Here is a 24,523-nt window from a genome sequence, read left to right on the forward strand (position 1 = left end):
TTTCGGGCAATGCTATGGACTGTACTCTCATAGACCCAATGTACCTTCTTGTATATATATAAATAAATACATAAATAGGTTAAGTTAGGTAGAATTTAAAAAAAATCGTTGGCGAATCGTCTAGTGTACGAGGTGGTGGCTCGTACCCGTACCACTACATGATAAATAATAATAATAATTTATTTAGGAACAGTACATACATAGTTGCAGCGTTACCGTACAAACATTCTGTTTGATTTAAAGATAGAGGTAGTACATACAATACCTAAAGCCACTAGTACGCATAGCGTTTCGGGCAAGACTAATATTTCAGGATATATTTCCTGATTACCGCCCGGGGCCGTAGGGGCTCGGGGGCTATTGTTTACTTCGTGTTCACCACCAGTTGAGAGATGAGGGTTAAGGTCAAGTACTCCAGCACCCACAAGTTTATACTGAATTTAGAAGACGAGACGCTCGGCAATCTTAAGCATGAGATCCGGAAGTTTGTGGAAAACACCTACAATCAAAGTGTCAAGTGAGTGTAATGGAGTGGAGGAGAGGGGGAGGTGTATTGTGTGACCTTGGGGTGTGGTTACCCCCTGGACTGTCTGACCCCCGGGGGAGAGTGGTTGTCTACTTATCTACCGGAGGAGGTTGTCTACTTACTTACCTACTGGGGGAGGTTGTCTCCTTACTTACCTACTGGGGGAGGTTGTCTACTTACCTGCTTGAGGAGGTTATCTACTTACTGGGGGAGGTTGTCTACCCACCTACTGGGGGAGGTTGTCTACCTACCTACTTGGGGAAGCATTCTACCTACCTACTGGAGGAAGTTGTCTACTTACCTACTGGGGGAAGTTGTCTACTTACCTATTGCAGGAGATTGTCTACTTACCTACTGCAAAAGGTTGTCTACTTACCTACTGCAAAAGGTTGTCTACTTATGTACTGGGGGAGGTTGTCTACCTACCTACTGGGGGAGGTTGTCTACCTACCTACTGGGGGAGGTTGTCTACCTACCTACTGGGGGAGGTTGTCTACTTACATACTGGGGGAGATTGTCTACCTACCTACTGGGGGAGGTTGTCTACCTACCTACTGGGGGAGGTTGTCTACCTACCTACTGGGGGAGGTTGTCTACTTACATACTGGGGGAGGTTGTCTACCTACATACTGGGGGAGGTTGTCTACTTACATACTGGGGGAGGTTGTCTACTTACATACTGGGGGAGGTTGTCTACTTACATACTGGGGGAGATTGTCTACTTACATACTGGGGGAGGTTGTCTACCTACCTATTGGGGGAGGTTGTCTACTTACATACTGGGGGAGGTTGTCTACTTACATACTGGGGGAGGTTGTCTACTTACATACTGCGGGAGGTTGTCTACTTACATACTGGGGGAGGTTGTCTACCTACCTATTGGGGGAGGTTGTCTACCTACCTATTGGGGGAGGTTGTCTACTTACATACTGGGGGAGGTTGTCTACCTACCTATTGGGGGTGGTTGTTTACTTACCTACTGGGGGAGGTTGTCTACCTACCTACTGGGGTAGACACGTGCTCCCTGTGATGACATCTTCTTTCACTCTATGACTGACATTGCCAAATAAACTTGCCCATAGGGAAAATCTAATAATAATTATTTATGCAAAACAAATTTGGGTTGCCGGGGTTTATCGCAACCAAATAAGTAGTTAGTAGGCCTACTGGCATAGGTGAGGCAGGTCATGATTGGTTAGCTTACTGTACAAAGTCAGTCAGTCTCAATAGTTTACCTGAATTTACCTGAGGGCCGCCATCTCACTAGTGAACTCGACAAGGACAGGAAGCTGGTGGCGTGTCAAAGGTCCCCACGTTTGTCCTAATGATGTTATACTTCATTCTGAGGATTTTATAATATCCCGCTGTATTTTGAATTGTGAAAGTGTTTTGTGACATTTATGGCTTTGGCGGGTAAGAGGTTCCATGGGTTTCTAACACTGTGGGTGAAAAAAGCGTCTCCTTTTCTCAGTCCTACACTGTGGCTTGTTGAGCTTGAATCCATTGCTCCTTGTTTGTCTTACATGTCGCCTTTTAATTAAAGGAGTCATCTGGATTACCAAATTTGTCAGTATTTAAAAGTTTCAGTGAGATGAGCCCTGTCATGTCTGATTTACCGCACATTTGTGTCATTCAATTTCAATAGATTATTCATGTTTTTGTCTCCTGAACATCTAGTTCATTTATTATACACTTCATACCCATCCTGTAGGCAGTAGAGCACCCCATACTTATCCTGTAGGCAGTAGAGCACCCCATACTTATCCTGTAGGCAGTAGAGCACCCCATACCCATTCTGTAGGCAGTAGAGCACCCCATACCCATTCTGTAGGCAGTAGAGCACCCCATACCCATTCTGTAGGCAGTAGAGCACCCCATACCCATTCTGTAGGCAGTAGAGCACCCCATACCCATTCTGTAGGCAGTAGAGCATCCCATACCCATCCTGTAGGCAGTAGAGCACCCTATACCCATCTTGTAGGCAGTAGAGCACCCTATACCCATCTTGTAGGCAGTAGTGCACCTCATACCCATCCTGTAGGCAGTAGAACACCCCATACCCGTCCTGTAGGCAGTAGTACACCCCATACCCATCCTGTAGGCAGTAGTGCACCCCATACCCATCCTGTAGGCATTAGAGCGCCTCATAATTATCCTGTAGGCAGTAGTGCACCCCATACCCATCCTGTAGGCAGTAGTGCACCCCATACCCATCCTGAAGGTAGTAGAGCACCCATACCCATCCTGTAGGCAGTAGAGCACCCCATACTCATCCTATAGGCAGTAGTGGAAAAGGTTACAGAGACACATAATAGATTCGAGAACAGAATCCCAAATTCATATAGCTAAGGAAGTTAGTTTTTATAATCTAGTTTTGCAGTTTAATGTATATATATACAGTATTATTTTATAGCATGATTGGTTAAAGAGCTTAACTACAACAATATCTAAAATGAGCCATTTTCATTTGAGGTGAGCTAGTTATAATATTTATTTACTTATATAATGTCAACACTGATTGCAAGAGTGATTTGGCACTGGAGAACATTTTCATTAATAACAGTGTCCATAAAAATAATTGTTTATAAAATAATGTTAGACAATATGATATCAATGATTACTTTGTTCAGTATTTCTATATTTAATTTTAATAATGACACTAATTATGTGCAGCATTTCAGACAACTCTAAATATTAATGTGTGAGTTTAGATATACAAAGAGAAAGGTAACATATAAATTAACAAAAAATTTGAAAGTTTAGCTGTAAGTGATAAATTATATATATACAATGGGGCCTCGACTTACGATGCTAATCCGTTCCCAGAGACGGATCGTAAGTCAAAGCGATTTTTCCCATAAGAAATTAAGGGATTTGAATTAATCCATTCCCCATCCTCCAAAATATTAATTTAACATACAAATACATTTTATACTGAATACAATGTTTTTTTCTAACTACAGTACAGTACCTAAGTTTATCTTACCTTTATGGAGGGCTCTTGATGGCACATGGAAGATAGTGATGAGGGGGGGAGGAAGAGAGTTGTTCCTGTTTGGAAGGGGAGTTCCCTTCCATTATCACATCAGGCAGTGATGTTTTCTCTGGGGTACTCTCTCCTACGTTTTGCCAGAATACCACTAGGACCTGGTTGTGGTTCAGTGCTTGTTTGCCTCACTACAAATTTGTCAAGAGACATTTGTTTTTCCCTTCGTTTTAACATTTGTCTGTAATAATGCATCACTTTAGCACCCATAATGTCCTTTTTCTTAGCCAGTATGGTGGATATCGTTGACAGATATGTTGTACTGCCTAGCCAGTCCAACAACCCGCACACCATCTTCATATTTACGAATGATCTCTTGTTTCTGCTCTATGGTCATCCTTACATGGGATCTCATATGTTGAGCCTTACCACTGACTTTCCTGGAACTCATGGAGTGATATATAATAATTACTTTAATGTTCAAAATGCAAAAAATCACCACAAAAGCGAAATTTCTTATAGGCGTGATTGTCACTAAGCGGACAGCTGTAGTAAACTGAGGCAGGTCGGCCGCGTGACCGGGAACCAAGCGCTCGGTCAACCCGAACGTGTACCAACAAATATCGTAAGTCGATGACACCATCGGATGTCGAGTCGCATTTTTTTATGAAATTTACATCGTTACTCGAAATTATCGTAAGTCGAGTTGCCACTGTATATATATATACAGTACATTTAAATTTTGTAGTGATTTGTAAGCTATTATAACTACAAATAAACAAATAAAATTTTTAAAACTATAAATGATCCAGGTAATCATTGAGAATTTGCAGTAATTTGAGTTATTGTAAGTATACAATTATTATTTAGCAAAGTAGATAGAAATAGTGAATTTGATACACATTAAGAATTTACAAATTTGGAAGTTAAATGAAGTACAGTCGATTTTAAATTTATTAATTAATAAATTAGAATTGTCAGTGATATAGTTACAGTAGCATTAGAAAATGGTAGCAGCTTGCAAAATGATATGCTGTCCCATTTTCTGTTTTGGGTCCTCTGGTAGGTTAGGACAGGGCACTTCAGTATGACATTTTCTTGACGTTGGGAAACCTTAGAAGAACACGCTGCTGGTGCAGGCGTTACACTATAGGATTTTTTCAGTGCCAATGTCTGGTAGTCTGGGTGCCGTACAGCAACAAATGATTTTACCGAAACAAGTACTCATCTAGTTGTGCTTGCGGGGGTTGAGCTTTGACTCTTTGTGGTAATGCAAGAAAGGTCCAATTTATTATTGGGCATGTACTACATTAACAGCATATTTTATAATACAGTGATTGATAAAATGGGATATAAGCTGGAACATTGGAAAATCGGAAAAAAAAAAAAACTATTGTAGCTATACCAAAATTTTTGTACACATGTCCAGATGGTAGAAAAATCTTCCTAATAGTCTCAGATGCGAACATTACCCTAGGAACCCATACAATAGAGACAATTATATATTTTGTATGTTTCAAGAACAATTAAAGATGTGTAATTAAAATTTGTGCATGAGTATATTTGAACCAGACCACATACATAAATATTAATTATCATAAAGATTGGCAGTAGTTTTGAAGATAAAATGTGCTTACATTTCTTCATAATTGCATTGACAGAAATTGATGTCAGCTTCTGCTGATTCAGAATGGCTTTGGGCATTTTATGGATTTGTATTTACTGCTGTATAATTTACCATATTAATTGTTGCTGTTTGGCCAGATCAATACAAAATAGTTGTAAATAGAATATGAAGTCTAGCATTAGGGGAAACCACACATATCATTCTCCTTACCCTCTTCCCCTTCCCCCAACCTCACATCATCTCACCTCCCCAGCACCACACCTCACATCAACTCATCATCACTAACCACTATTTATTGCTCTAACCACAATCTCAGCTCTTTTTATAGCAGTGTACTATTTATACCAACACTCCCTATACTGTTGATTAACCAGATGGGATCAAAACACAAACAATGGTTTTATTTAATTCATTGTCTTGTAATTAGGTTTGGCATTTTACTCCAAAAGTTAAAAAAAAATGACTTAAAATGTTTATCTTTCTCTTATTTTCAGAGAACCCTTAGCAGTCAGTCTCAATGGATCAGATCCCCTTGTTGGTCCAGACGATGCTAGCTTGCGGAGTTTAGGTGTTGTTCCTAGTGATATGCTTACTGTGCTGCCTCCTTCAGCTACTGCAGAAGTTAAAGCCTCTTCACAGGCACATTCTTCATTCAAAAAGGACTTTCAAGGCTTAGCAGCTACTTCAGAGAGAAAAAGCAAGGGTAGTGAAAATATGGATACCAAAGAAAAAGAATCGGCAGGTTTAGGTACAGCAGAAAGTCACATTGTTCCTGAACTGGATAATGAAAGAGAACTTCTGTCAGAATCAAAAGATGGACAGCCACCATCAACATTAAAGAAACTATTTGATGAGTGCAGTCCTACATCAATGAGTCAAGCAGTCAATCTTTTGGTCCATCTCATTATGCTGGAATCTGGGTTTCATATGGAGAACAATTCAGGACCACCAGCTGGGTGGAATGAAATGGTAGCTACTTTCCACTATAGCAATGATTCATTAACAGATTTCAAGTGCACACTAGTTCTTGTTACAATGGGAGATGTAAAGCAAGTCTTGGCTAGTTTTCCCCAACAAGAGAGTGAAATCAGTGTCCGTCTAGTAGTTGGGGACTATGCCAAAGATTCCTCATGTTCACTAGTTACAGCTAGTAGTCTAGTTCGTGTTGCACAGTTAACACGCACTATGCGAGACTGCTTGCTCCATCCACTGCAAGTTGCTGCTCACCGAGCCTTAGGTGTACCTGCCCCATGGCATTTAGCTGGACTACCACATGAGTTATTGTTAATGATTGCTAGCATGTTGGATTATTGCTCTATCCTCAAGTTACGAGAGACGTGTCACCGTTTACATTTAGTCATGGATGATAACAAATTGTGGGAAAATCTCTTTAAGAGAGACTTCAGTAACCTTTATGAAGGCTCTACTCATCGAAGTTTGGTAGACTGGAAAGCCGAATATAAAAAGGCAGTGAATCGGCGCAAAGAGTGGAAGCGGTTGCAAGATGAAGGGCTAGAATATGTCATCCCAGGAGTATACCCGACTTCACCCTTTATGCCAGGGTATCCACAGCCTAGAGGGCCAAATCCTTATCCACCTCAGCCTCATCCACAGCCTAACCCATTTTATGACCCAGACAGTCCATATTTTACTGGTGAGATTCCACAGATACCTGGCATTACTCCAGAAATACCTGGCCCCTTTTTTCCTTTAGGGCCAATAGGTCCTAGACCTGGTAATCCTTTTCAGCCTCCTTTCATGCCCACGCGACCTAGAAACCCAAGGGGTCCAAGGTTTGACTTTTTCTGAACTTGTCACTGTACTTAAGTGCAGTTTAGCAAATACTTCATTGCTGTAACATTTCACATTAGTTAAAGAGAATACAGTATCATGAATATATTTTTCTTTTAATTTCTTGTATGACTTTAGGTACTATAAACAAGTAATAATCAATCTTCACACATCCTTTCATTTATAATTCCAAGTGGACACTCCTCTTCCTTGGAAGAGGGTAAGGGGTTGTTGGTTGTTAATTTAAAATGACAAAAGACTTCATGCATTAATTTAAATGAACCCAGTATATTTTTTAAGAATTTCCTTCTTGGTTTAGCTACAATTGTACAGTATATTGTGCATGAAGAAGTCTCTGCTTGCATTAAGAATGGCTTATGGAAAGTAAAAGTTGTCAAAAAATGGGTAGAAACAAAATTTTGCAACTTCCTTTAGATAGCAGGATGTGCTTACCCCACAATTGCTCCCAAAGCTAATGTGTCTACTATCTGTTCAAAACTTTAGAATCAATGTATAAAACAAAAACAAAGAGTAATTTGTTTATAGAAGTGAAATTTCAACTTATCCCTATTCTTTCTTAGAGCTAGACAGATATGGCACTTACTGTACAGTATAAATGGCTGTCACTACAATTTGGTAAAATGGATTGTTGATGCCTGTTAAAAACTTCTTTGCTTCATGTTATCAAGCAAACTTGTAAAAAATTACAGGAGTGTGTGTGTGTATTCTTGTCACAAGAGAGACAAATATAAATACTGTAAATGTACTATTATAGTGAAGTGTTTTCTGGTGCACAAGTGCTGTATCTCGTATAGATGATTTTCCAAGTTGACTTGAAAATACTTCTTGGTATTTGAGTAACAAAAAAAATATATATCTTGATCATATCTAAATCTTATACAGTCGTTTATTTTATTGCATTTTAACTTCATTTATTATATGGTTTACACTGTAAGCCACATTATATGGGGCCACCCCCATTTGGGTTAGCCAGACATTTGAGTTAGTCAGATTTTTTACAGGTAATTTTTTTTCGAGTGGAGAAGTCAGTCACTTGAACTTAAATTTATTTGGGTTTATGTTCAGTAGAAATTTTGGTACACAGTACATACTGTAATTAGAAATTAGAATTCTTATTCAGGTTAAAAGGTAAAAAAATTGAACGTGATTCATTCAAATTACTTAAAGATTTGGGTTACCAGAATCCAAATTACCGAGCTCTTACAAGATCTTTTTCTTGAACTGTGTGTGTTATTGTATCTGCAAGTCTGTTGGCGGCAGTTGTTCATGTTAGCACTCGAGCATCCAGAATTCGGCAGTGGGTAAGGCTTTGGTTAAGGTTTTAAGTACTGTACATATACATTGATTATAGTGGGTCAAAGGCCATTATCAATGAAAGTCTTGTACCTTGTACAGCAGACACTTCTATAACTTGATATAATGTTATATATATTATATATACTGTATACATAATTCAATTATATATATACACAGTAATATTTTTTAAGCTTGGGTACACAGCAGTCTTACAAGGGTTTACCAAGCATAGGTCAAGAGCAAACTATACATTCATTTGATACTCATGATCTTACAGGATGAGTAGTCTACATTAGCAGACTAGGTAAAGTATGAGAATATCTTTTTTAATATCTGTGAGTGAAAACAATATATAAAAAGCTCCCAGTAACTCATGCCATGTGATCTAAAATTATTGATACTGTAACTGGGCATTCATTAATATAATGTTTGTGTCTTAGCTCTTCTTCAAAGAGTTTACAGTTGTACAAAGTATTGGGACGATTAATCACCTTCCATTACCTGCCATAAATAACGATATTTGGGCCCAATTTTTGGCAGTTACATTATCACATTGGTGAATGTTTTCTATAATTACATATTGTTCTTAAGGCTCTTGAAGTGTGTGTGTTTTTTTTTTTTTTACAGTACTGTAGAGTGGAATACCTGTACCTGTACTTATGTTTAGCTTAACTTTGTTACAGTCATCTTGAGTCGCCTCGTCCGTCATGTTGGATATTACTTGAGACGATAACCATATGAGGGAGATTCTGAAACTTGCTCTGCATCAATTATATTATTTCTGATTAATGTTATATTTAGTTTTATTCATAAACAATTTATATTTTAATCTTTTTCATGATTTGTATACACAAATATATCACAAATATACAAATGAGCAGGAGTACAGCGGTAAAAATCATATGCACCTACTGTAGCTTACAATTAGAAATGATTTTTGTATTGACAAAGTAAGTACAGTAATTATCAAAAGAAGGCACCAAACCAGGAAGGCTATGTAGTATCATCAAATGTCCAGAATAATCAGAGGGTGCTAAATATCACCAAGGATGCCAATACGAGAACAGAAACGCACAAGGCGAACAATATCAAAAGTATCAGATTCACCAAGAAGTCTATTGAGGGGACAAGTGATTGCAATGGACGGTCAGAAAGCAAGACACACACACTTGTCCTGGAAGTCAGGACATTCAACAAGAATATGCACGACTGTAAAAGGGACAATGCAATTTGGACAATAAGGAGCTGGGTGGAGCTCCATTAAGTGACCGTGAGTTAAGCGAGTATGGCCAAGACACAACCTTGCTAGAGCCGTTTTCTACCGCCGGTTACGGTGGCAGAAGGAAGGCCACAGGGACACAACGTTTAAGAGTACGCAGTTTGTTACCAGTAACAGAAGACCAACACCCCTGCCAACAGGCAAGAATGGAGGAATGATTAACTGGGTAAAAGTCGCAATAAGGAATACCTTTACGGGAGATGGGACAAGAGCGGATAGCTTCCCAAGTGGCAGCATCCGCACGCTCATTTAAAGAAACACCAATATGGCTGGGAACCCAGGAAAACTACGGATTTAAATTTACTAGAGATAAGAAACAGCCAATGTTGAATCAAAACGACCACCGGATGGACAGGATTAAAGGACCCGAGAGCCATGAGGGCACTACGAGAGTCAACTACAATCACAAAGGAGGATTGACAGTGAGAAAGCAGGAGACCGAGAGCATAGAGAATAGCATAAAGTTCCGCTGTGAAGATGCTAGTCTCTGAAGGGAGGCGACACATATAAGTGCGGTCAGGAAAAACAACAGTGTAGCCTACACCGTCCACAGACTGACCCATCGATGAAAATGGGAACAGAGCGGAAGTGTGAAGAAAAGTGCTCAAGGAAAAGGCGTTTCAGAACTGTAGGAGGGGTGAAAGCTTTATTGATCCGGGTCAGGGAAGTACAAAATTTTGGAAAGGGGACTCTCCATGGGGGCAAGGAAGGAACAATATGAGGAGACACGTTAGAAATACGAATGGAAAGAGAGTCCTGTAAGCGAGACAGTCAGACAGAAAGAGGGAGGGGTGAAGAGGAACAGGAGCCACAGGAGGGGTAAGATTCAAAGCACGACAGAGGCGAGAGGAAGGATGTTGCAAGGACCGCGCCAGATAGCAAGACAATAGCGATCACGGCGGTCCTGGAGAGACATGAAGTCAGTGTCAACATACATTGTATTGAGAAAACAGAGCATAAAATTAGAATGATAAGAATACAATTTGAATAATAACTAACAAACTATGCCATAAAATTCAAGGAAATTTGCATAGCCTCAGCTTTTTTTCCAGCGTATTAGTGGCTAGTTGTAGTGAAGTTAAGTGAGTTGTTTAGTCTTACACTAACAAGACTGTGTACACATGTTGTTTCTGAAGAACTTATGGGCTGGTACTGTGCAACCTGTTGACAGTAAAACAGAGCCATCAGTGTAAGCATAGTGCTCATGTAGCCATATTTAAAAAAAAATCAATAGTGATGTTTTGAGTAGCTCTGGATTGTCATTACTCTGATGGATGTGCACAACACTTTAATTCCACACTATCTGTACCCAACAATACAGGTAAGTGATACATTGCACACAATAGAAATATATACTGTAATTTGATTTGAATTAGCAGCACTTACTGGTCTGTCAACCCCACCAGACAGTTTCTCTCTCCTAAGCAGTGCTGGGGTCAGATTCACAAAGCAGTTACGCAGGTACAGTACTTACGAATGTGTACATTTTTCCTCAATCTTTGATGGCTTTGGTTACATTTATTAAACAGTTTACAAGCATGAAAACTTGCCAATCAACTGTTGTTACTGTTATAAACAGCCTCCTGGTGCTTCAGAGTTCATTAACTGATTAATAATTGTAAACAAAGCCGCCAAAGATTGAGAAAAGATGTACAGGTTCGTAAGTGGTTGCGTAACTTCTTTGTGAATCTAGCCCCTGGTTGAATCTCACATGATCTTGCTACAGAAGGTTGTGTTCAGCTGCATAATTCTTTCATATATGATGGGGGATTTTTAGCTGTTCCCTCATGTTGATGAATCTTCAGCATTTTGGGGACCACGAATTATCCTCATGACTTCATTTTGTATTATTTCTAATGCTTTCAGTCTAGTTCTGAGATGTATTAGATGTAGTTGGGTGTAGACATTTTGGGATCTAATGAACATCACATAGAACATTGTCATATTTGACAGGTGATGCTAATGATGTAATTTAAGTGAAATAAAAAATTGGGTCACAATGAAAACCATGCCAAAATGCACTTTACACGAGCTCACTGAAAACGTATTATATTTTCATAACATTGTACAGTTTATCTATATCCACTGCTTTCAGTATTAGTTATATTTACCTTTGATAAGTTTTATCTTCACAGTGACAATTAAAAGTGTAATAAAATGTTTCTTATAAAGTCCTTTGCAGCAAGTCCAATTGAGCATGTCATCTCTAATATGGACATCTTTTACACTAAAGTGTCCTATACTTATTGCTATTCTTGACTAGAGTTCCCAAATTTTGAACATAATTGAGTCCGAAAAACTTTGGCATTATTAAAGTTCATACAAGGAAGAGTGTATTTTTCATTGAATGTAATATTCATGTACTGTAGAGTTTGACTTCACATGAACGAACTGTTGAACTGAATATGAGCAGAGCTAAATTGATTCAATAGTCAGCCCCCCATGACCTTTTCTAATGTCTGCTATATAAATTCCTTTCCCAACCATTATACATATATTATGTGCAAATTTGCTTTGTTAAATTTATCCAGATAAAAAATAATTAAAGTACAGTACGGTATTGACCAATATTAAAGTCAAAACAATAAACATACAGTACAATATACTGTACTGAGCAAACCAGCATGGTACCCAAACCTTTAGCAGTCCCTGTAGCGTAATGGTAAGACACTCGCCTGGCGTTTCGCGGCACTTTAGCCTGGGTTCATATCCATCGGGGAGGATTTACTGGTCGCCAATCCTTAACTGTAGCCTCTGTTTACCCAACTGTAAAATGTGTACCTGGTTGTTAAGTAAGTAATTATCAAAAGAAGGCACCAAGCCGGAAAGGCTATGTAGCACCATCAAATGTGCAGATTAATCATAGGGCACTAAATATCACTAGATGCCAATATGAGAACAGAAACGCATAAGGTGAACGAGATCAAGTGTGTCCGATTCACCAAGAATTCTATCAAGGGACAAGTGACTGAGGGACGGTCGAGAAGCAAAAGGCACATTTGTCCTGGAAGTCAGGACATTCACAACTGTAAGAGGGACAGTGCAGTTTGGACAATAGGGGAGCAGGGCGGCACCCCATTAAGTGCCCACGAGTTAAAAGTTTATGGCCAAGACGTAACCTCCTTGGAGCTGTTTCCCACCGCCGGTTATGGTGGTAGGAGGAAGGCTACAGGGACACATGACTCTTAAGAGTACACAGTTTGTTACCAGTAATAGAAGACCAACAACCCTGCCAACAGGCAAGGATAGAGGAATGAATAACTAGGTAAAAGTCATAATAAGGAATACCTTTACAGGAGATGGGACAAGTGCGGTTAGCGGCAGCGTTCGCACGCTCATTTAAGAAGACGCCAATATGGCTGGGAATTTAGCAAAACTACCATTTTAAATCTACTGGAGATAACCTGGTTGTTAAACAATTTGGCGGGTCATATTCCGGGAAATACTAGGATTAAGGACTTGCCCGAAATGCAATGCGTGTTAGTGACTGTACAAGAATGTAATAACTCTTGTATATTTAAATAAATAAATAAATAAAACTATTATGAAGAACCACCAGATATCACCAATACTTAATACTGTATACCATCACATAGAATGAGTTAATTGTACTGTACATGAATTCAAAAAGGATGTTCTAATTGTCACGTGTTCTTTAATGTGCCTCAAATCATGTCGTGTTTGCTGTTGTCATATTGGTGCCTGCTCACCGTGAGCTCTCAGGGATACCTGCGATGGGCAAACACCTCCCTACTCTATACCCTTTTCTACAAAATATATCTTGGTATGCTGCTAGTAATGCATGAATCAAAGGAGTGATTGGAACCTTTACACAAATTTTTAATGATATTAAACAATAAAACAAACAAGGTTATAGGTTTTTAAAAGTTACTACTGTAATTAATTTACTAAAAACAGTATCATTGCTTTTACTTTCAAGTACCTTGCACATAGTGCTCAATAACCCTTCGAGTCCCAGTTAGCTTTTGGTCAAAATTGCCCGTAACTTGTCAATTCAGTACTACATGAAGATAGGATACACTACAGTACTATTATTTTGTCTTTAATTTAGCTTTACATAAAATACTGCATACCTGGTTGATGGGGTTCTTCTACTCCCCAAGCCCGGCCCGAGGCCAGACGTGACTTGTGAGAGTTTGGTCCACCAGGCTGTTGCTTAGAGCGGCACGCAGGCCCACATACCCACCACAGCCTGGTTGGTCCGGCACTCCTTGAAGGAAACAATCTAGTTTCCTCTTGAAGATGTCCATGGTTGTTCCTGTAATATTTCTGATGCTCGCTGGTTTTGATGCATATCAAATTTTATGAGTGAAGGAGTACATAAATAAACAATTTAATTTGTCCATATATTTATACAAAAATAGAATTTAATGTTTTATAAACAAATCACATTAATTGTCGAATTACAGTTTTTCCCGGTTCAGTACTCTGCTCAATTATTAGTATATTGCAAAGCTTATACTTAAATAAGTAATTTTCCAACAGTGACAAGTATACTCATTCTGTTTATAAAAGTGTGACGTGTAGCTATGATATACAGTATAGACACACATACACACAGTATTCAGTATACAATGTGTGTGCGAGAAAATGTTATGTTATACTTCAACTGGAGTTTGTACTGTACTAATTATATTCTTTCTGCAACTCCTCTCTTGCTTTCCCTTTAACCTTCGGCATCTTCTTACTAGTTGTGTCGTGTACTTCATTATCACGGTAGTAATGAGGAGCAACTTCTAAAAGCCACTTGCCATCAATAACCACCACATTTCGCATATATTCCTTCGTTGTCATAACTAACTCATGATATACAACCCATCTCGGCAGATCCTCTACCAAACACGACTGTGGGTGCATCATCACAGTTTGATTTTTTTTTGCAGTTTTATACATACCTCCTTTACTAAATCTTGCCACATGGTAGAAATATCCCGAAGTAATAGCCTTTCTGATATTAACAGAGTCACCAGGATTGGAAGTTAACTGTACTTCTACCCGTTCCATGAGTCCAACAAGCTGGTCTCTAATATCCCTCGCTCTTTTCATGGACCGATACTGAATAAAGACCTCATAACACCACTGTGAAGAATAATCTGTTCCTGCCCACTCATTGTAAACATTCATTAGAGTTAAGTGATCACCATCTGGATGAAAGAAATTCTTTCGTGCAGTATCAGCATGAATTGCTTTATCTTTAGGCCTATAAAATATAGAGCCATTTACAGATAACATTGCAGCAATTGTGAGAATTTCCTCCACAACTTTATACTGATCACCAGCTAATATCATCCGTGACATCATAGGATCCACTGGAAGTTCCGCCATTTTTCTACCAGTAGAGGTCAGCTCACCTTTGTGGTTCAAAGCTTTCAAGGCATATAACTGTTCAAGAGCAAGGATAAGGGATTCAGCTGGTGGTGGGTCCAAGTAATCAAAGTTGATGAGGTCATGGATACCAAGGGATTTAAGCTGAAGAACAACATTTCCCAGGTTAACCCGCTGAATTTCTGGAATGGTATTTTCATCCATTTCATTCTCAAATGCCCACTGAGTATAAAGCCTAAAACATTTACCTGGGCCAACTCTTCCTGCTCGGCCTGCTCTCTGATTAGCTGATGCTCTAGATATTGGAACTACTATTAGTGACTCCATGCCACTCCTTGCATTAAAATAGTTCTGCTTTGCATAGCCAGGGTCTATAACATACTTTATACCATCAATAGTGAGGGATGTTTCAGCAATGTTTGTTGCAAGAATAACCTTTCTTGCTTTAGGTGGTGTTGGTTCAAATATCTTGGCTTGCATTTCAGAAGGCAAATTGGCATATATTGGCAATATTATTAGTTCACGAATTTTACTTCCAAGAGCTCTGATTCTTTCTGTTAAAATTTCTTGACAGGCCTCAATCTCTTCCTGACCTGTGAGAAACAACAAAATATCTCCAAGATGTTGAGTTATATGGATCTGCAAAATTGTCACAGCAGCAGCATCAATATAGTTAGCTTCTGGGCTTCTTGTATAATAAATATGGACTGGGTATCGTCTGCCTGGTATTCGAAAAATAGGAGCTTCGTCAAAAAAATCTGAAAACTTTGCCGAGTCTAAAGTGGCACTTGATATGAGCAACTTTAAGTCACTGCGAAATCTTGTGATGTCCTTCAGTAAGCCAAAAAGTATATCTGTATGCAAGGTCCTTTCATGGGCCTCATCAATAATCATAACACTGTAACCATCTAAACTAGGCTCCATGAGAAATTCTCTCAATAACATACCATCTGTCATGTACTTTATTTTTGTACGATCACTGGTGCAATCTTCAAATCGAATGCTGTATCCGACTTCATTTCCAAGCTTTTTGCCCATTTCTTCAGAAACACGGGCCGCTACACTCATTGCAGCAACTCTTCTCGGCTGAGTGCAGCCAATTTTCTTGCCGTCGCTACAAAATCCAGACTCGAACAAATATTGTGGTATTTGTGTGGTTTTACCAGACCCAGTCTCCCCTTCAATGATTAGTATCTGATGTTCTTTGATGGCATCTAGCAAAGCTTCCCTGAATGGAAACACAGGTAAACTCTTTCTTACTTCATCTATTGAAAGCTTCTTCTTCTGTGCCTCAGAAAACTTAGGTTCTTGCTCATCTTCCTCCTCCTCCTCCTCCTCCTCTGATGAAGAACTATGCTCAGAATCTGATTCTTTCTTCTTCTTCTTCTTTTTCTTCTTTTTAAGCGTACCTGCTAATGGAAGTGATTTGATGAATTCAATTTCATCTTCCAAAACAAGATTGTATTCCTTCTCTTGCTCTTGATATTTCTGAGCCTTGTCTCTTGCTCCAAATGAAAGGGATGTTCCTCTCATCTGATCTTCCTCCCATTTCTTCTGGTCATAACCACGTTTCTTTTCTCTCTCATCAACTTCTACATATCTATCATCAACACTTCCACCTTCCTCAGGCATTACATACCTCTGAACATTTTCTGCTTCTCTTACTTTGTCATAATCTTTGGCCAACTGAAGAACAGTCTTTTTATAATCCCGTTCTTTTTTCTCCCTCGCGGTAAGAGCTTCCTCTTCAAAGAGATACTCATCATCTACAATGTCTGCTTCCAATTCTTTTAATTTGTCATCCTTGCGCTTTACAAGGTACTTTCGGCGAGATTCCACTCGTAGTTTAGGAAGGATTTTTTCACGATCTTCCTTTTCTAACTGCAATCTTTTTGCAGCCTCTTCAAATGCCTTTTTATCCCCTTTATCAGCCAAATTTTTTGTCTGCTCTTCATCTCGCAGTCGTAATCTTTCAGCATATTCATCACGGTCACGCAGGTCCTTTAGTCTCTGTTTCTCTTCATCATCATCAGAATTTTGTTCTCCAGAACCCTTCAGTAGCTTAGGTCCTTCACCTTCAGAGTCAGAGCTTTCCTCCACCTTTCGTTTCTTTGCAGCAGATGCATCCTGTCTGCTAGATGTAGCAGCACCAGGCTTAGCAGCAGCACCTATAAAATAATTTTTGTTGAGAAACAATTGTTAGGGCAAGAAAAATAGTAATTACAGTATATAAATATAATAGTAAATAGCAACTGTAAAAGTCCATTTAGCAAACTTTTTCTTAGGGATTTTTTTTGTGTAAGGTCTAGTATGTCTATATAATATAAGTTATTGCAGCTTCATAACTATACAGTATTTGTAATCTATGTACAGTAATTGCCTAATTGTAACTACAGGAAGAAAACCATGCTCAAGGTATTCTGACTTCTTTGTACATATTGTTGAACAGTACTATGTACAGTACTGTACTTAGATTTAAACAAAACTGCATTTCTGGCATGAATCAAAGCAAACAGAACAATGCCTTGGCTAGCTTGATGCAAAGCACTGAAGCAATCTCAAACCCAAACCATAGAAATTCTGTGCACAAAAATCAACAGACTCATGAACCACCCTGATAGGAATGGCCACTAATTATCTGTAAAAGGCAAACCCTCAGTAAGGTTACACATCAAGAGCAACTGGAGAGAAGGTAAAAAAACCAAGGCTGAATGGGAGGGTGGGGGGGGGGGGGTTGAAGAACAAAACAATGACCCAGAGCTAATGTGCTTATGTGGAAAGCTGGAAAGCTGAAAAAATAAAATGTTAACCCCCAAAAGACTGAGACTCATTCTTTTTGGAAGACCCCTTCTTTGCCACAGGAAACAGGCAGGCTTGCACTCAAAGACAATGTGTCATGCAAATCACACATTTGTCCAACATTTCCTGAATAAACTTGAGGAGTTTGAAGAAGGGTAGGTGGCCAAGGTCGACAGACTTTTGGGAATAAATGGAGACCAATCCCAAGCAATACTCTTGGTTACTACTGGCCAATCCAGTAATCCTGTTCAAAAGAGCTTTATAAACATCTCCAATTAATAACTGATCAACCAGGCTGTGATTCATATGTCAGGCTGAGAGCAACCACATGCAGCAGCCTGGCTGACCATACCAACAACCAGGAGGCTTGGTCAGAGACCGGGTCACGGGGACGTTAATTACTGGAACCAATGCAAGGTAACCTCTGCAAGGTAAGTGGGTACTAAAGGCACACATTGCCTTATGTGGGCATTGATCCTTATTCCAGGATCAGTATCCTAGAATGATCCTAACTGCAAAACTGAGAAGCTAGCAAGGCACCAACCAGAAAAAGAGGCACTTAATTACACTTGACACTTATTTTCTTATTGTAATAGGGAATAAATATAGTTGAGTTTACATTTGTTTGTAGGGAATGAATGGGTTAAAGTTTTGTTTTGCATCAACTTAGTCTACAATGGCTAAGATACAGTTGTCAATACTGTATTGTGCCAGTACTGTAAGAGCTTTGTAATACAGTACAATACTGGAGTCTTGGGATGCTGCCAAGTGGCAGGATTGGTGTGAAAGGATGAATGTCATTTAATAACTTGAGCCTTACACAATACTTTTCTTTTTTCTTTTTAAGAGAAATCCCTCCAACCCCATCCCCCCGCCTTTACCCTAATCCTCAATAATGAAAGCTAAAATTTCAATATGTTGATAACAATGAATAAGTTATGAATATTTAGCAGCAAAAGTTAATGCATAGCATGAGAAACATTATATGAACTTGAACTTTAAAATAATGAGGATAATGCTGCACAAATTATAGTGTGTTCCTAGTTTGTCATTTCAATAAGTTACAGCACTTTTGTTTATTGTGTTAATCAATTTGCTTCTATTAAAATAAATATTGTATATTCATTTTAATTAACCACCTCATATTGTTGATTTGTACTTACCTTTAACTTTGTCCCAAAGCTCACCAACAAATTTCTCTATTGCACTATCCACTGGAATTTCTTCCCTGAGCTCTTCCAACACGTGGTTTTTACTGGGGAGTCGCTGCGTTATCCGTATGAGATATTCAGCTACAGTCGAGTCACTCATCCCCATAACATCATGAAGCCTATGGCTAACCCACAGCTTCAGACTATCCTCCATCTTGATGGTCTACACACTGCAAGGAAAATATTTGTATAATATTTTTCAAGTACACCAAGCTTTTCTTTCATGTATTTTGTCTAGAAATTAAAATCATACATATTCACTATTCATGAAAGAAAATGGCAAACCATAAGTCATACAGGAAAAAATGAACAGCTTATATTAAACTAGATACTTATCAGGCAGAACTAACTGGATTACCTAACCTATTCCAAGTCATACAGTATTATTTAGGAAAGATTATGAGTAAAATTTATCTTTAGAAATTTCACGGAGGCATTCCAGATATTATATTACTGGTATATTTGATAAATGTCATGGGGGGTATATGAACATTATGGTAAGACTTGGAAAGATTATGTAGAGCATTTTTTCTTCAAATACAGCCTGGTACAGTATGCACAACTCAATTATATTTAGTAATAAAAATTGCAAACTTTCCAAATAAAATTTCTTAATTATTAGTTTAAATTAACTGCTACTAAAATTCACTTTTCTGATAAAATGAAATAAAAGCTAACAAAACTTTAAAAAGTTAAATAAAAAAATAACAGATGAATACAATAAAGAAAGTGATACTGAAAGTGACTATTACATCATGGAGTCAGTAGTTTATTAAGACAACAGAACGAGAACACAGGCAACTAGCTGGTTGTCCCATCCAGCCACAAAACGTGACCACGCAGCAACACCTGATAACAGTAACAGGGTCCACTGACTCAATCTACCTCCCAATCAAACCGAATCCCAAATCAAAGACGGTCTTCAGTTTTTTAGGACTGAAACTTGCATTAAACTGTTTATGCTTCTTGGTGACGTGTCATGGACGAGAAGCTTGACAAACATAAATGTCACAAAGGTATTTAGCTTTGATACTCTTAAATAATAAATGTTTTTGGGAAATGTTAAAGCAGTGATCAAAAGGTAAATTTTTGTATAAAGTATTATTAATGGAATTGTAAATTATGTTTGTTAATACAGAATGTGCGTATCTAACTAACACCAGTGTTCCTATAATCAGAAATTACATACAGTTTACCCGATGCATTTTTCAACATCAGCAGGGTGAAAGGCACTGTTGTACAGGCGGTAAATTTGTAATTGAAAACCATTAAATAATCTTTACAGTGTAAATTTGTTATTCCCTGTGATATCATCAAGGATGTTAAATGTTTTCCCTAAGAGGATCTTGGTTTATTAATCTTCCAAAGGCGACCAAGAACTTCTCAAGCCTCAAACTTTCACAATACAATATAATTTAAATTGAATGAGATGGCACAAACTTTTTACATAAATCATGAAACTGTATAAACTGTTGGGTACTATACTTCTATTAGAGTAGTTTTGTAAATAGGACAAATTTGGTAATGGTTCAGTTTTTGAATGTGAGCCATATTGTAAATATGCAGCACTTAATGAGGAGAAACTTTAGAATTATCTAAATTATGACCTTTCCATGTACAGTGGCACCTCGACTTACGATGTAAATTTCATCGAAAAATGCGACTCGACATACAATGATGTCGTTGACTAACGATATTTGTTGGTACACGTTTGGGTCGACCAAGCACATGGTTCCCAGTCATGCAGGCCGACCTGCCTCAGTTTACTACAGCTGCCCGCTTAGTGACAATCATGCCTATGAGAAATTCCATTTTGTGGCGATTTTTTGTTTTTTGAACATAAAAACAATTATTACAGTATATATCATGCCATGGGTCCCAAGAAAGTCAGTGGTAAGGTTCAACATATGAAAACCCATGTAAGGATGACCATAAAGCAAAACAAGAGATCATTCATAAATATGAAGATGGTGTGCGGGTTGTTGAACTAACTAGGCAGTACAACAAATCTTCAGTCAACGATATCCACCATACTGGCTAAGAAAAAGGACATTATGAGTGCTAAAGTGGCAAAAGGTGTATCAATAACCACGAAACATAAAACACAAACACTGGAGGATGTTGAACAGTTATTATTAATTTGGATACACAGCAAGGAGTTAACGGGTGATAGAGTTTCAGAGGCCATCATTTGTGAAAAAGCAAGGAAATTGCATGAAGACCTTTTAAAGAAAACCCCTGGAACGAGTGATGCAAATGTGAAAGAGTTTAAGGGGAGCAGAGGATGGTTTGAGAAATTTAGAAAAAGAAGTGGCATTCATAGTGTTTCTGAGTGTTGTGTGTTGCGAGCTGGTGGAGGAACACAGCGAAGAACTGATCACCGAAGAACTTCACAAGGAGCAGCAACAAGAGACAGCTGAGGAAATTTCTTCAGGGAAGGAGGAGACATTACAGAATGTCCCTTTCTCATTAATTAAGAAAATGTGTGCAGCATGGGAAGAATTGCAAACTTTTGCTGAAACGACTCACCCAAATCACAGTGCAGTAGGCCATTGCCTTAACCACTGCACTGCGCAAAGCGCCTGTAGGCGCTCAGAGAGTTGTGCTCTTTGTTTTTTAATTTGGCTATATTTTAATGTTTTTTAATGTTTTCATTACTATTTGTGTTTTGAAATGGAAATAGTTGACTTTGGAAACATTTTGACATTAAATTTACCTGAACATTTGTAAAAATAACAAAAATATGTCCTTGACAATTGCACCAAGACGTTTTTGCCGAAAATAGGTGAGCAGTGCAAGGGTTAACCTTTTTAATGACACTGTGATGCCTCACTACAGACAAAAATTAAAACACATGGAAAAACAAAAATATCTCGAAACGTTTTTAGTGAGACAAACAAGCAGTGAATCACAACCAGGTCCTAGTGGTATGCAGGCAAAACGTAGGAGAGAGTACCCTAGAGAAGTCCTCACTGCCTGATGTTATAATGGAAGGGGACTCCCCTTCCAAACAGGAACACCTCTCCTCCTTCCCCCTCCTCATCATCTTCCATACGCATCATGAGTCCTCCATAAAGGTAAGATAAACATGTGCACTGTATTGTAGTTAGGAAAAAACATTGTATTCAGTATAAAATGAATTTGTAAGTTAATATTTTGGAGGGTGGGGAACGGATTAATTCAATTCCATTTATTTCTTATAGGAAAAATTGCTTTGACTTATGATATTTCGACTTACGATCCGTCTCTGGGAACGGATTACCATCGTAGGTCGAGGCCCCACAGTACTGTATAGTGGTACCTCCACTTACGAACTTAATCTGTTCCCAGAGATGGGTCATAACTCAAAAATTCTTAACTCTAAACTAATTTTCCCATAAGAAATGTAAATTGAATTAATCCATTCCACACCCTCAAAAATATTAACTTCAAAATACATTTTATACTGAATACCACTCTTTTTGTACTAGCTACAATACAATATGTATATCTTACCCTTATTGAGGACTCTTGTTGGCATATATGGAAGACGGTGAGGAGAGGGAGGAGGTGGTGGTGTTACTGTTTGGCAGGGGAGTCCCCTTCCATTATAACATCAGGCAATGATGACTTCTCTGGGGTACTCTCTTTCCCATATTTTGCAGCCATACCACTAGGACCTTACTAGAATTCTTAGTAAGACAAGCAAGCTCACTGCTTGCTTCTCTTTCGAGTTCCGAATTTGAGTTACGACCCGTTTCTGGGAGCCAATTAAATTCAGTTCTGGGAAATTTGATAAATAAATTTGAAGCTAGGTAATGATGATAGTTACAAGATACAGTACGAGCTAGATGGTGTAAAGATTGCAAAGCCGGATTGTGAAAGGGATCTGGGAGTTATGATTAGTAAGAATTTAAAACCAAAGGATCAATGTATGAATGTTCGTAATAAGGCAAATAGGACACTAGGATTTATTAATCGAAGCGTTAGTAACAAGACACCTGGTGTTGTTCTTCAGCTATATCTTGCTCTGGTTAGGCCTCATTTAGATCATGCAGTTCAGTTTTAGTTTTTGTACTATAGATATTTTATAAATTCACTTGAACGTGTCCAGCGTAGGATGACAAAGTTAATTCTCCAAATTAGAAACCTGTTATATGAAGAGATGTTGTTGTTATAGATTCAGCTACTTGGAATAAGTTCCAAGTAGCATGGGCTATGGTGAGCCCGTAGCTTACCTGGCACAGGAGTGGGGCATGTAGCACGGGCTATGGTGAGCCCGTAGTGGACTTACCTGGCGCAGGAGCGGTGCTGTGTCTGCTGTATGAAGAGAGATTAATAAAGCTTAAATTGCGGTAGATTCATTTCCCTGATTTTTTGCCCTCTTTGCAGTATCGATTTTCTCCATTTTTGGCAATTTTCTCTACTTTTTATGAATTTTGGTGAATATTCATTGTTCTCAAGACGATGACGTCACTCCACAACAGAATACGAAACAATGGGTATTAATTGGACAAGTTTAGATTTAGGAAAGACTTGGGTAAATACTGGTTCGGTAACAGGGTTGTTGATTTGTGGAACCAATTACCGCATAACGTGGTGATCGGGTGCCTCGATTGTTTCAAACGTGGGTTGGACATGTATATGAGTGGGATTGGGTGGTTATAAATAGGAGCTGCCTTGTATGGGCCAATAGAAATTCTGCAGTTACCTTTGTTCTTATGTTCTTAATTTGTAAATGGAGGTACCACTGTATAAGAGTACTTATATTCTTGTACAGCCACTAGTACACATAGTATTTTGGGCAAATCTTAATCCTAATTTTCTCCAGAATATGACCCACCAAATCGTTTAACAACCAGGTACCCATTCACTGTTGGGTGAACTGTGTTAAGGATTGGCGTCAAGTAAATCGTTCTAGGCCAGGATACACACCCAGGCCAAAGCGCTCGCGAAACGCTGGGCGAATAGCTTACCATTTCGCCATGGGGAATCAAACCCAGACCCTTAGAACTACAGTATGACCCCCGAGCGCTGTCTGCTCGGCCGCGAGGACCTGTGTAAACATTAGTGTCAGTATAATCATTACTGTGTGCTGGTGTGAGCATGAGTGTGCTGGTGTGAGCATGAGTGTGCTGGTGTGAGCATGAGTGTGCTGGTGTGAGCATGAGTGTGCTATGAGAGCAAGTGTGCATAACGCTACCCTGCTAGGTAGCAGGGTAGCGTTATGTAGCTACCCTATAGTAGGTAGTTCGGCTAGGCTCAGTACTTTCCCTTGCCTTAAACGTAATTATTACTTAAAATACCATAAATGAATACGACTTGACAAACTATAAACACTTATACTATATAATGTGCCGCTCACCGTTGAAACATGGACCAAAATATAATAATTGTTGACAACTTCTTTTTGTGAGTTGAGGGGCGACAACGATCCTTCTTCTTCGTCTTTAGGGTACGTGCAGTTTGCGTGAAGGGTCTTCTTCTTGACGGTACGTGCAGTTTGCGTGAAGGGTCTTCTTCTTGACGGTACGTGCAGTTTGCGTGAAGGGTCTTCGTCTTCTCCTTAATGGTAGGTGGAGATAAAGGGTCCACCCTCCCGAGCGTCCTGACAACGTCCGGCAAAACGTAAACACGGGAACCTTCCGTTTGAACACTGGAT

The 24,523-nt window shown here is 38.8% G+C and overlaps 2 protein-coding genes across 2 annotated transcripts; one reads left to right on the forward strand and one right to left on the reverse strand.

Annotated features, from left to right (window-relative positions):
- Positions 1-330: 330 nt before the first annotated feature.
- On the forward strand, positions 331-9,041 carry LOC123758366 (F-box only protein 7). Its single transcript, XM_045742675.2, has 2 exons — positions 331-517; positions 5,634-9,041. Exons 1-2 carry the CDS (start codon positions 393-395, stop codon positions 6,946-6,948), a joined length of 1,440 nt encoding a protein of 479 aa, XP_045598631.1. The 5' UTR covers positions 331-392; the 3' UTR covers positions 6,949-9,041.
- A 4,838-nt stretch (positions 9,042-13,879) lies between these two features.
- Positions 13,880-24,523, reverse strand: l(2)37Cb (lethal (2) 37Cb). The gene is made up of 3 exons (XM_045742673.2): positions 24,227-24,523; positions 18,835-19,052; positions 13,880-17,040 (listed from the first exon to the last, which is right to left on the reverse strand). The coding sequence occupies exons 2-3, from the start codon at positions 19,034-19,036 to the stop codon at positions 14,174-14,176; spliced, it is 3,069 nt and encodes a 1,022-aa protein (XP_045598629.1). The 5' UTR covers positions 19,037-19,052; positions 24,227-24,523; the 3' UTR covers positions 13,880-14,173.

The sequence above is a fragment of the Procambarus clarkii genome, chromosome 11 (genome assembly GCF_040958095.1).
Source record: "Procambarus clarkii isolate CNS0578487 chromosome 11, FALCON_Pclarkii_2.0, whole genome shotgun sequence".
NCBI classification, from domain to species: Eukaryota; Metazoa; Arthropoda; class Malacostraca; order Decapoda; family Cambaridae; genus Procambarus; species Procambarus clarkii.

What these genes read in the sequence shown, in the direction of transcription:
- LOC123758366 (XM_045742675.2), top strand. Translation starts at nt 393, where the DNA reads ATGAGGGTTAAGGTCAAGTACTCCAGCACCCACAAGTTTATACTGAAT. An exon ending in ACCTACAATCAAAGTGTCAA is followed by an intron (nt 518 to 5,633) that starts GTGAGTGTAATG and finishes TCTTATTTTCAG; the next exon opens with AGAACCCTTAGCAGTCAGTC.